This window comes from Centrocercus urophasianus, unplaced genomic scaffold (assembly GCF_019232065.1).
Source record: "Centrocercus urophasianus isolate 14NV4802_14NV808 unplaced genomic scaffold, USGS_Curo_1.0 seq_46, whole genome shotgun sequence".
Lineage (NCBI taxonomy): Eukaryota > Metazoa > Chordata > Aves > Galliformes > Phasianidae > Centrocercus > Centrocercus urophasianus.
The window spans coordinates 1504579-1517076 of NW_024885044.1; the positions used below are offsets into that span (position 1 = coordinate 1504579).

Genomic DNA, 12498 nt, shown 5'->3' on the forward strand with positions numbered 1-12498 from the left:
TACAAGATATTTAAGGCAGCCAAATGCCTCCAGGTCTGCAGGTGTCTGTGCAGCAGGGAATGGTCTCAGAGTAGGTCAGCATCATTAACTCACAACTGCACTGTGCCTGCAACTCTGTACCTCTCATACCATTCTCTAAGGCATCTGTTTGGCTTCGTTATTCCTCAGTGCACATGGCAGTGAGTACATTGCATTAAGCTGATCATGGCCACATGGGATTTTTTATAAGAAATCAATTTGAACTCCCAGATGAAGAAGAAGAGCAGTGCTTACCAGTGTTTTAAGGAAACTCATGACGGAGTTGTTGTCCACTGCAGTAGCTGCCTGGGAGTTGTCTTGCTTTACCTCTGCCTTTTCAGGCTGCCCAGCAGGGAGACCACTGACACCTGCTGAGTCCTGCTGGAGGTCCCTCTGGTTGCAGTCATCTATCTCCTAAAAAAACGGGGACAGAGTTCCCTCAGTCTCAGCCTGCTTACTTTGCAGAGGAATGCGAAAGTAACATTTGTGACTTGCATTATGTTCCTCAGAGTCACAACCTTAATTCCAACCATATTTCTCCAGCCTACGTCTTCTGAACAATCGAGCATTTATACAGCTCTTTCCCCTCATTTCTAATATATTCAGCGTTTGTTGTTGATTGGAGGAGCATTGTTCCAAGCTACCAAGTATCACAGAAGTAAAGTTGCACACAGCATCCCAAACAAAACTGCTTTTCTCTTTCCAAGGCCAAACTTGTGAATAGAAACAAATACTGAGATTTCAGCCTTTGATGGCTCAGTGTCTGATTGTACCATACAAAGATTTCTTCCAACACCCTGTTATACTGCAACTCCAGAAATAAATTATCTTGCAAATACAAACGTGGTATAGATTAAAAAGAAAAAAGCAACAACTCAAAGTAATGCTTTTGAGCCGGGTTGAGCCGTCTCCTCTTTCTCTGGAATTACATTTACCAGAACCCAAAAATAGTATTCCAGTGCTTAAGCACTCACAAGTGTGCAATATTCTTGAAAACCACCTTATTCCTATTCAGACACTGAGACAAATGTCTTTTAGATCAATTTTGGAGAGCCTAGAGCCCCTTTACACCAAACTGTCATGCCATTCTGCACTTTTGCTTTCAACCTGCACAGATAATGGCAACACAAGCCTTTCACAGGAGAGATCATCTTAAGACAAGTCCTGATGTCCTATTCAACATCTCTTTAAAGACCAACATTAATAGCATCTAGTTATTAATATCCAAGTCTTAAGAATAATATTCTTTCCTTTTGTTCATCTGTACGCCATAAATGTAAGAGTGGATCAGTCACTGTTAGAGAAGTAATTGTGCTCAGCATGGTGGTGACCTGGACTTCACTAAATGGAGCATCCCAGCCATGCTGTATTTCTCCAGAAGCTGTCATCCCCAAAGAGACAGCAGTACACATCTTGTCAGTGGGAGGCACAAGTAGAGGAGCAGTTGTTTGAACACCAGATAGCCAGATGAATCCAGAAATAAAATTAAGACAAGAAACAGAAGAGCCTGACCAGGTGTCTCTAGTGCACAGCATCTTTGAAATACTGTCTCTCAAGGACTGGCTATAGTTCTAATTAAAAAAAAATAATTGAATGTTGGCGTTATTTTCCTAAACTTCCAAATATAAATATTCATTTGATTTTGACCAGAAAAAAATATTGAAGAATATTAAACTGTACTCATGAACCTTTTTCCTATAACCAAGGGATTTAAAAGCAGTATTTTTATAGGACTTTTAAAGAGTCTACTTTTTTGTAGATCTTTTAGAGGAGGAGAATAAACATCTATAATTGAGTGAAGACTTCAGGAGGCTAACCTGGCATTAGAAAAAATGAACTTAGAGTGACCAATTTTGATGCAGCTTTTAAGGAGCTAAACAGACAGCTTTACATACAAGAACAGAATTCTGTAATTCTCCACCCACTGCGTTCCAAATTTACCCATGAAGAAACACAGCACAGTAGCTCAGAAGTTTAACAGGCTATTTAGGAGTTACTTTCAAGGTCCTAACACAACACTTTGTCCAGCTGCCAGTTAGAGGCCCAAGTAGTTCCAAGAACAATATGTCCCATGCAGAATGCATGCAGACATGCCAGCTCTGGCAGCCCTTCCTCCAGGGATGCCATCTAAAGAGTGCTGGTTTTATGAAAAAATGCTGGCTCTATTTCAGATATGTAAGGGGCAACAAAAGCATGAGGCAAGAGACCCACGTTCTCAGAGTAGGTCACCATTTAGGCGGAACATACATCACTAAACAAGATTTCATTAACAAAGTGTTTGATGCTATTAAAAAAAAACATTTTTACACATGCTCAGATCTCAGCTCTCCCTGCTTAGGCTGTGCACATCATTTAGGAAGAAGAAAGCTGCTGAACATCAAGGGAAACAGCTATTATGAGCAGCAACTACTATCTGAACCTATTGCACAAGTGACAGTCATGACCACTGGCACTTCTAGCAGTGTCTCCCTGCTAATTCTAAACTGCCCAACAAATGTAAAAGCTATTGCAGATCATGAAGAGCTGGAGGCACAGTGCTTCAATCCAGAAATCCCTGCATTCTGGCATGCAGAGCACAAAGATGCCACCAAGGAACCCACGGCACACAGAGCTCCCAGGCCAGGAGTCCCAAGCCAGACCTGCCACTAGATACTGTGATATAACTCAGTCAAAGCTGGCCTTGCATAGATGCAGTGATCCTTCTTGCCTTCATGGGAACACTGCTGTAGGAAGGAGTACAGAGTCAGGTTCAGCATATAAATCAAAGAGAGATAGCATAGAGTCCTACAATAACGCATTTTAAGAGCCATTGTCCAATGACCACAGAAGGCTCTGCAGCAGCTCACTGTGTAAGGCATTGTGCAGGGCCCTGAAGGCAAATACTAATGAAAGAAAACTCTCAGAGTAACAGAAGAAAGTCACCATTAGAAGTTAACAGATCCTGTGCAAATGTTCAATTCATTTCTTCGGGGATCCAAGCTTGGGGGTAATAAACACCTTAAGTACTTACACTGTCATTTCGGTTCAGTCATTAGGAAAACATATCAAAAGAACTGCCAGCACTTTTGTTTGTATGAATCACGGCTCAGTGAAACGTTACAGGCATATAATTTATCTTTTCTTTGGCTTACATAGTAAATGCTTCATGATTTCATGAATTCTGTCCTTGTTTTAATTATGCTGTCTTCTGAATGTAGTTTTGTAGACCACAAAAATAAAGAGTGTTTCACCAAACACAGAATGTTTGTGCAGCTCTTAAGCTACAACTGTGGAATCTCTCTTACTCACCAGCAATGCTGCTTGTTATGTGCTGGCACTCAACTCAGGGAAAGTCGTCTTTTTCTTTTACAAATACTACAAGCCATCATCCAATAAGAAATTAAAGAAATCATGAGCAGCAATATCTGGATTTTTAGTATGGTTATTTGGTAACAGTTTAGAGTTAAGAAAGTAACAGTAATTAATTTAGATTTGGCCATTTCTCCATCCTACAAGAGAATGAGCAACTCTAGAAGAAACAAAGCAAGTGAACTGCAAGGCAGAGCCTCAGCTTTTGTTTTAGGAATGCAGTTGAAGTCTGGCAAATACCAGGAGTGTTCAGCTGCTACTTTTCTCCCAGGAAATGCCCTTGTCAACTGTTTCCCTGTCCCCAGCACATACTCCTTCCTTTGTATATTTGAGGATTGAAAGACAAGAATTATCATCAGAAAATTCAAGGATAAGTTTAAAAATGTCACTCTCCCTTATGATACAGTCCTCCAGATGAGCAGTAGTCCTAATGTATCTGAACTAGCAAAAAAGCTTTAGAATTTCTTGTCCTGTCCCCATCCTTGATGGATGCTCATCAGAAATGCCTGATTGGTCTTTCCCCATTCACCAGCAAGCCTGTAACTCAGACTCCCAATTAAAGTCACTTCAGCTTATTTAATTAGAAAATATTTCATGCCATGGTCCTTCCACAGAAAGAACTGTGACCTTTTGCATTCTGTTTACAGTCTCAGCAAAACAGGAAATGATTTGTCATTATAAAACAGATGTTTGCTTGTAAAATATAACTATTCCAGCAAACAGCAAATTTTATGCTGTGTGTTTTAGTCAATATCTGCAGGAGTTTACAACAACAAAAAACTTTGTTGTAATAGCTACAGATAGAAGCAACACATCAGAGAGATTCATTCTGATCCACGTCTGTCTCTGCAGTGAATGACTGGATGTGCTGCTAAAGGCTGAGACTGCAGATGCCTTACGGTAACATGTAGAGATGAGATACTGGTGGTGGGTTACACTTCTGAAACACGATTAAAAGCGTCACCTAAGTCTTATGAACTAATCTTTAAAGACATTTCAATTTTTGCATTTATACAAGTAATGAGATCGTATCTATTTTATATTTCCTCAAACGTGAAGTAGAAGAATAGAAGTTAAGAGGTGTTTGGGAATAACGTGTACTGTCAGTTCTAGCTGTGAGCATCCTCTGAGCCATGTTCAACATAATTTTAAGCAGTTTCAGTGCAGCAGTGTTATTTGAAAGCCCAAAGTAATCAGATAAAAACCATCACCTTGAAAGTAACATTTAGAGATTCCATTGAGGGGAGGACATGCAGCCATTGCCTCCCTCCTGTTCCCAGCCCTGCAAGGACTTGCACTAGATCCTAAGTAGTACAGACTGGCACCATTCCAGTGAAACTATTAAGAGCTATGCCACTTACACTCAATCCGAAGGCTGAATGTTTTCAACAGTTAGCTGCTGAAAAAAAACAATCCTACAGTATTTTTTACTGATTTCAGACTTACCAGGATGTGTAAAAATCTCATCATCCTGTCCTTGAAAAATAGACTTTATTTCAGATACGCACTGGGGCTGAAGTGAAGCTTTCCTGTAGGCAGTGAACCATACCAGTGATAAGCCTGAGAACTGAGATGTTACACTCATTCTGGTAACAAAGGACAGTAACAAATGGACAACTTCTCACCATTTGTCTTCTATTGCTATCTGTCCTTTGGTTTCAGACAAAAGGATAGCATTTGGGTTACAAAACAGATACTGCTAGAAGTAACAACACATTTCCTTGATGCGCACACTAAACCCAGATCTGTTCTCAGCTCCTCTGCCTGGCAAGCTCTCCATGACAAGCTATCTTATATTGCATTCTCCCCTCCTGCAAAATCAGTCCTAAGGACTGAATTTTTTTTACTAGAATTTGTGATGACTAATAGTACAAAAGCTTTTACTACATCTTCCTTAACGGAGCTTGCATGGGACGCAATAAGCAGACGCTGCTCGAGAGAAGCAGCCATTCCACAAGAATTTCTTTAACTATCTGGCGTCAAACTCTAGAAGCACAAGTAACAACTTTACCTTCAGGTATTTTGGCTTTCATTTGTAGATGGCCACTCTTTGCCATTCAGACTACTGAGCGTTAATGCTGTTACCTTGCCTGTGCACAGATCAGAGCTGCTGCTGCCTCGCCGTGGGTTCCCCTCCCAGGGATTACCTCTAGTAATTTTAAGACTGCCAACTCACTCACTGACCCATCACTGCAACAGGCTGCCCTGTGCTGTTATTTCTAGTTGTCTTTAACTGTGGCATAGGCTTTCCATGCACTTGATTTTGCAGGAGGGGTGAATGCAATATAAGATAGCTTGTCATGGAGAGCTTGCCAGGCAGAGGAGCTGAGAACAGATCTGGGTTTAGTGTGCGCATCAAGTCCCAGCACTTACCTTCTCAGTCGGGATGCTGTTGGAAGCACTCTGCGGTCCGGCTGCTTCTTGTGTAGTGCTGCGCCCGTCAGGAGCACCCAAAGGCTGCCCACCCTCCTGGGCACCCGGCTGCGCTTGGCTCTTCTCCTTCCCCTTCTCCAGTTTGAAGATCTTGTCAAAAAAGTTGACTTGTTTCGGCTTCAGCACGGCCGCATCCTCTCCCTCAGGTGTCCCTGGCACTGCAGGGCTGCTGAGTCGAGGTGCGGCTGCTGGCAGGGCCTGCTCTGGCTCTTTATGGGTGCTGGGCTGAGGCGCAGCTGCTGCAGGGGAGGCCGTGCTGTCACTCGGTGCTTTGTTCACGCCGTGCGCCTCCGAGCTGACATCAAGCTTCGCCAATCCAACCGATGAATCCGATGCTGGGTCTTCAGTACGCCCTGGTACAGACCATGAAAATGCAAAGACAGAGCGGTGCTTTGCAGATGGCAGAGCCCTCCTGGCAGCGCTCCCAGCAGCCTCCCTGCCCACCACGGCAGCACTCTGCTCCTTTGTCTTTGGGGAAGAAGCAGCTGCATTATCCCGTGCAACGCTCTCCTTCACAGCCACTGCAAAGAAGTACGAAACAGTAATTATCCCACACAGCAAAGAGGTTGTAAGGGTTGCACAATTAAGCATGGTGACCACCCTCCTTAATAAAGTAGTTTAAGATTGGAGCCCCAGCAAGGACCACATAGCACAGCTTGTTTAAACCCCCTGTTGTTTTCTTGCATTGAGCACATACTGCAGCTTATCTGTAGGGCCAGCTTGTCTGATTTTCCATCCTGTTGTCCCACACTGGTGTTGGTGCAAATTCTATGCTCTGCATAGCCCCTGCTCAGCTGCCAGTGCTGGGTTGTAGCTGAGCTTTTGGGGCACTCACCCTAGCAGGCATGTTACAAGAAACAAATCAGCCCCGATGCCTTCAGCATTCTAATCAAGTGGTCTGGGTGAATTCACTTCATCTGAATATAGGCTACTTCCCAATTAAACTTAAAATGTTATGCAAAAGTATTGATAAAACTTGAGACAAAGTTCCATATTATTATATTACACTTTCCTCTATCGGAGCTGGGCAGAAATAAAGATCAGAAACAGAGGATTGATTTTGTTTCCTGCCTTACCAAATTCCCAAAGGCCTGTGCACTCACAGCCTATTTCACTCAGTTTTCCAAACCTGTTGTCTCCCTGTCTACACTCCATAGAGCCATTTCTACTTAGAATCTTCTATTTTTTGTAGACTAGTTTAAACTTAATTTGAGCAGTTATAAATCACATCTGAGCTGGACATTGTATTTTTACACACCGTATTATGCTTTTGTCTCTTTTCATCCTGAGGATAAGACTATCACCTTTCTTTCTTCTATCAGAAATTCTCACAAAATTCTCCCTTGGGTACATATAACCATTACACTTCAGATTAAGAAAAAACTTTCATCTTAGAGGCATATTTCATGATTGACATTACATTGATGCTTCATTAATGTACATGAGGTAAAAATCCCAAGTACTATATAAGCAACGATTAAGGATCTTGTGTTGTACAAGACAAAAGCAACAAGAGAAAATGCCTCTTATGTCTGTTTTGTGGATAGAAGACTGAATCAGATGCTCACGTAGTGTGAAACCCCAGAAAACAAGAAGTCTTGTAAGGAGATAAGCCAGCCGTATGCCTTGAGCTTCTCTCCTTCACTTTGACTGGGATCAATATGGATTTTTACTGTCAATCACTGACACGGACTTCAAGTGTAAATTTAGCTCTACTTAATTATAGCTGGGCAAAATTGTCAGTCTCAACCTAACTTGAGAAAATTCAGTTTAAAAATCGCTGTTTTCAGAGTAAAGTTTAAATTATGTGTAGTAATTATTATAATCTTTAGGCAATATTGCATTGCATTGTAACAGAAATGAAACTCCAGTTGCCAATAAAGCTTGCCTAAAGATTTTTTTAGATTGCAAAACCCCAACCTACTGGTTAGCTTTTCACACTAGAGTTACACCAGCTTTCCAACAGAGATGGGCCAGTGTGCTGGCATGTCATCATTTACACATTGAGCAAATTTACTGAAATGCTCTCCAGCTGCAAAGGCAACAGCTGTCAAAGCACAGACTGCCACTGCAAGAGTGGCAGCCAAGGCCAGCATCTCAGCAGCCACCAGGAGGCCATGGAATCTGCTTCCAACATTTTACATCTGACGTTTTGCTTTCTTATTTTTTTGTGCGTGTGCAAAACACGCAGAGAGGCCCGGAGTTCCTCCATACAACATATTCTGCCCAGTAAACAGATGTTTGTTTCTTTGTGCCCTTTAATGAGAAAGCTTCTTGCCCTGAATTCTTACTATTCAAGCAAGAAAATTACTCACGCTGGCGAGATTCCTTTGCCAGTAATGTTCTTCTACAATGTTCCACCAAAATCAATTTCAACATACTGACATGCAAAGAAAAGGTGCAAATAATTCAGCTCCCATATCTGCTGAGGCATCAGCTACAGTTTCCCAAACCTCCTGTAGTGCTATATGAGACTGAAGATATAACTACTAATTATAGCTGGAAACTTGGGAAGAAAGCAAAAAGCAAACCCACCTCCAGCTGAAGTGGAAAAAAATATGCACTGGAAAATAATTGAAATAAATGCCAAACTTCTGTTTCATGTAATAGATAAAAAACAAAGCACAGTTTTTATTATAAAATAGAATATAAGATCACCTTCAACAAAAGTAGCTCATGAACCTATCAAGCTACTTTTATCTCTAATTGTAATTGCAGGAATGAAAGACCTGGAAAGCATTGCTGGCATGTGCTCTGCAGCACATCTCTTGTGTCAAAACAGTCCCAAGCACTTCAGAGAAAATCTGCTCAGACACCAGGCAAAGCAGATCTTCCCACCAGAGAGAGGGTATTAACGTGGTGGGTGAACAGAAGGATTCGATGCATGCCATGTTCACAGCAAACTGCAAAGGAGGAAGTTTTTGAAATCGTATTGTTTGGGTGGAAATGTTGCCACTTTGACAACAACATTTTCCAACCTCTTGACACATTTCATTTCAGCCTTTTTTTGCTCCCACAAAGGTTTTCATTTTTAGCCAAAGTCTCTGTTATTGCCTGGAAACGTTCAGCAATGTCTAAAAGCATTTCTGTGCAGCACCTCCAGACTGCTTTCCTCACTATAACCCAATTTTCTCTGAATCTTGGTTTGCTCTTCACGTTCCTAGCAGCAGCTTAAGCCACGTTCTGGGTGAACATCTATTTTTAATACTCAGGTTGTACAGTTACATCCTCCAGATTCCTTCTTAAAACACAATCCTTCCCCTTAGCCTTTGTTTGCTAGTCTTCTTTCAGCAGCTACATTCACCCTCATAGCTAATACTGTCAGGGAACCTCTTCAACAAGACCTGTGACGTCTCATGTTTGCAATTTCTTGCTTCCTGCCCTTTATCCTGCTGAGTCTTCCACAGTGCACCTCATTTACAGCTATTGAATGAGGAACAACCTGAATCGCCAAGGTCCTCAGCACGGACACGTCCTGCTGTTGGCTGCTAGCTTGTGGTGAACATGCCATAAAACAAGTGCTAGGAGAAAATGGTTCTGTTTTTATTTTGGGGGGTGGGAGGGGTGAGAACTCATCTGACCAGGGCATTAAAAAGATATGATCTTACTATCCCTGGCTATTTGAATAAAAACCAGTTACAAAGAGATATTCTGTTTAGCAATGTTATTATAGAACTGCAGCATTATTCTCTTCCTTGGAGGTCAGACAATCACAGAGACAATAGGCATATGTACTCTGCGTGGTTCAAAACCCAGGGATACACTGCTGCTAGCTCTGTCCCCTTCCCCTTGTTGTTAACGGAGCACTTTTATCACTTGAGGTTCAGAAAGGCCAGCAGCAGACATTAGAAGTCATTATCCTTTTGCCACAAAGAAAGATGGCAAGAAGATGTAAAGGAGCCATTGTATTTAAATAGCTTTAAAAGGGGGAAAAGGTGGATGATAGCACTGTGCAATGCCTGCAGCCCAGAGAATCAGGAGAAGCAGGAAAGGCAAGCAGTAGAAAGAATCCCTAAGCCCACACATCTGTCAGCCTGTTTGAGCACAAGCAGTGAAGTCCCCAACCTGCTCACCCAGATGTGAAGCAGATGGTGATGGGGCTCTCCAAAACAGCATCACTTCCCCTAGTCATATTAAGTTAACTTCCACAACTCCATTTTTTCATTATATTAGCAGATATAGATTTCATACACTCATTTATCAACTCTATCATTTAATGCACAGCACATGGTCATATCTGGCAATCTAACAAGATGAAGACCACAGACATATCTGTTATCACAGCCTACTTGCTTCACTTGCCTTTTGCTGCACGAAATAAATAACTGCACTATTTTTTTGCCCTTTCCCAGATTTCAACCAGATTTTCTTGATTAAATTATGAAATCTGGCATGATTTCAGTGGTATCTAAGCAGTAAATGATTCAACTATCCCTTAAACATTAATAAAATTACAGAGTAATATCAACATAGCCTAGTCCAATTCTGCAGCTTGCTACTTAAACTTGTTTAGTAATTACATTAATTGATGAAACCATTTAAATAAAGTAATAACATATGCTTAATTTTACATGTTAAAATTAAAACATATACTTACTTCTTAAGTCTTTACCTGGCTTTTATTTACTGCCCAGATCTCCTCTGGTTTACACTAGCAGGAGCACACAATGACAGGCTTGTAGTTTTTAGTGGGCAGCCATTTCAATTGACTTCTTTTAGCTAGGTGACATTAGGAAATTCAGCAGGGAACAGGGCATTCTGATGGTAATCAGTACCATCTGCTTATTTCCATACCAGACTTGATTATTTTTGTCTACATTTAGATTTTTTCAACTGGATGTAACAGGCTGAGAAGTTTTTCTTAAAAACAAATAATAGAATAATATTTTCTTTCCTTACTGAGATTGGAGGGAATTGTTGGCTTTCACTATATTCTGAGACTAGAAAGAAATCTAACGCAAGGAAAATAGTGGTAGAATTAACTTGGCTGGATCTGCAGAGACATGAACTGAAGCAGTGCTGCAACAGTGAGCGCTGCTTAATACGGCTCCAGAGCCAATGAGAGGTAGTAGGAGAAATTAATGAGGTGCTGAAATGTAAGGGGGGGAGAGAGAGAGGGAGACATCTGAGGCTGAGAGCAATTGCCCACCAATATGTGGAGACAACATTTCAAAATTGCTCACAGCCCGATTTTTAGCACTTAGGCCATGTACCTCACAGCTGATATTCGGAAAGGATGTGAACAAGGAGAGCAGGGCTGAGCTGTTGACAGGCACCTTTTCTCAGAGCCCAGGATCCAGCCTGCCTCCAGTAGCATCATACGCCAGCCTGGTTGCTGCCCTGCTATGCACATCATGAAATGGGTGAGAAATGGAACGCTCTTACTGAGGCAGCAACTTACCCACATCCCTCCAAAAGCACCTGATACCTCTCTTCCATTTCCTGTTCTTTATTTCATACAGGAAAACATTGCACAAGAGCCAAGCCATGCTGGATTCCAAACTAACAATCACAATTTACACATAAGGGTATATCAGCCACAATCAAACTGTGCTTGCCCTGTAATATTTCATGCTGAGCAGACTCAGAGGTAAGAACTAAAACACGAGTTCATCACTTAACCTGAGACCATACATCAATACTTATTGTTGCGTCAGCATAAAATTCTCTCTTTCATAGCAAAAAGAGACTTAAATGCTCCCTAGTGCATACCTCCACCATTCATTGCAGGAGAATGATCCTGGGCAAATACAGCAGATCCATTTTTAACAGTTGCAGGAGATTCAGGTAGAGCCTGAAATACCAAACAAAACAGTTCTTAGGATTAGATACACCATGAGATTTGAAACATAATGACTGCAGTAAGTTACAGCCAAGGAAAGTGAATGTGGGCAGCTCTTAATTACCTGATAGCTTATTACTGGACACGGGCAATCTCCTTTGACTTCCTCTGGGGCACTCCCTGTGTTCCCCATAGTCCCTACAAAGTGAAGAGGAAGGAAAAGTACAATTTTTCTTTCTCATTTATATCAGTTTACCAAGCAATTCAAATTGAGAGACAACCAAGGTCAATAGACTTTGATAGGCTGCTTAAACTCCTGATAAGCTCCACCTATTTTCTCAAAAACACCTGCCCTAGTCGTCAGCCTGCATCAGCAGGAGGTGTTCCAGCCTGGTTACTCATAGGGGCTCACAGCTGCTTACTGTAAATGCCATGGATTACGTTCTTCTTTCTTGAAGAAAAGTGGAGGCAGTCACACATTTTTTGTTAGGACTCATTAGACAGGAAAGAATTGGAGTTAATAGCAAAATGAGGTGAAAAAGACCAAATTATATGAAAGTATTACAGCAGCTTTGTGGAGGTTTACATTTTTGCTGTCACTTTTTAAATAACAAGAGAGAAAAAAAAGTGGATGCCCATGGCTATGAAATGTGGGGCGGCTTTGCTACTCAGCTGCAGCTCGTAGATGACCTGAGTGGTGTTCCCTGGGCTAGCTGGAGCAAGGCACGGCCATGAATCAGCCCCCATGGTGTTCACTTGTAGTCCTGGATGTGTTTTTAGAGCTTTTTGCATCTTGTGTTGATACAGCTGCATCACTGCTGCCCGTATTTGGCAGGTGTAAGACCACTTCTTGTGTTCGTACATGTTGGAGTCAAAGCTCTGACTGCAATTCGAGAATAATTTTAGCTAGTTAATTA

At 41.6% G+C, this 12498-nt stretch overlaps 1 protein-coding gene across 3 annotated transcripts in view; it reads right to left on the bottom strand.

Annotated features, from left to right (window-relative positions):
- BCAS1 (brain enriched myelin associated protein 1) overlaps positions 1 to 12498 on the bottom strand; it is a 42427-nt gene that overhangs the window by 26198 nt on the left and 3731 nt on the right. For all 3 annotated transcript variants that reach the window (XM_042834447.1, XM_042834445.1, XM_042834446.1), the window contains 4 exons: positions 11706 to 11779; positions 11512 to 11593; positions 5740 to 6320; positions 274 to 432 (listed from right to left, as the gene is read on the bottom strand). In XM_042834447.1, coding sequence (XP_042690381.1) covers positions 274 to 432; positions 5740 to 6320; positions 11512 to 11593; positions 11706 to 11774 — 891 coding nt within the window. In that variant the 5' untranslated portion in view covers positions 11775 to 11779. The remainder of the gene's footprint in view (positions 1 to 273; positions 433 to 5739; positions 6321 to 11511; positions 11594 to 11705; positions 11780 to 12498) is intronic.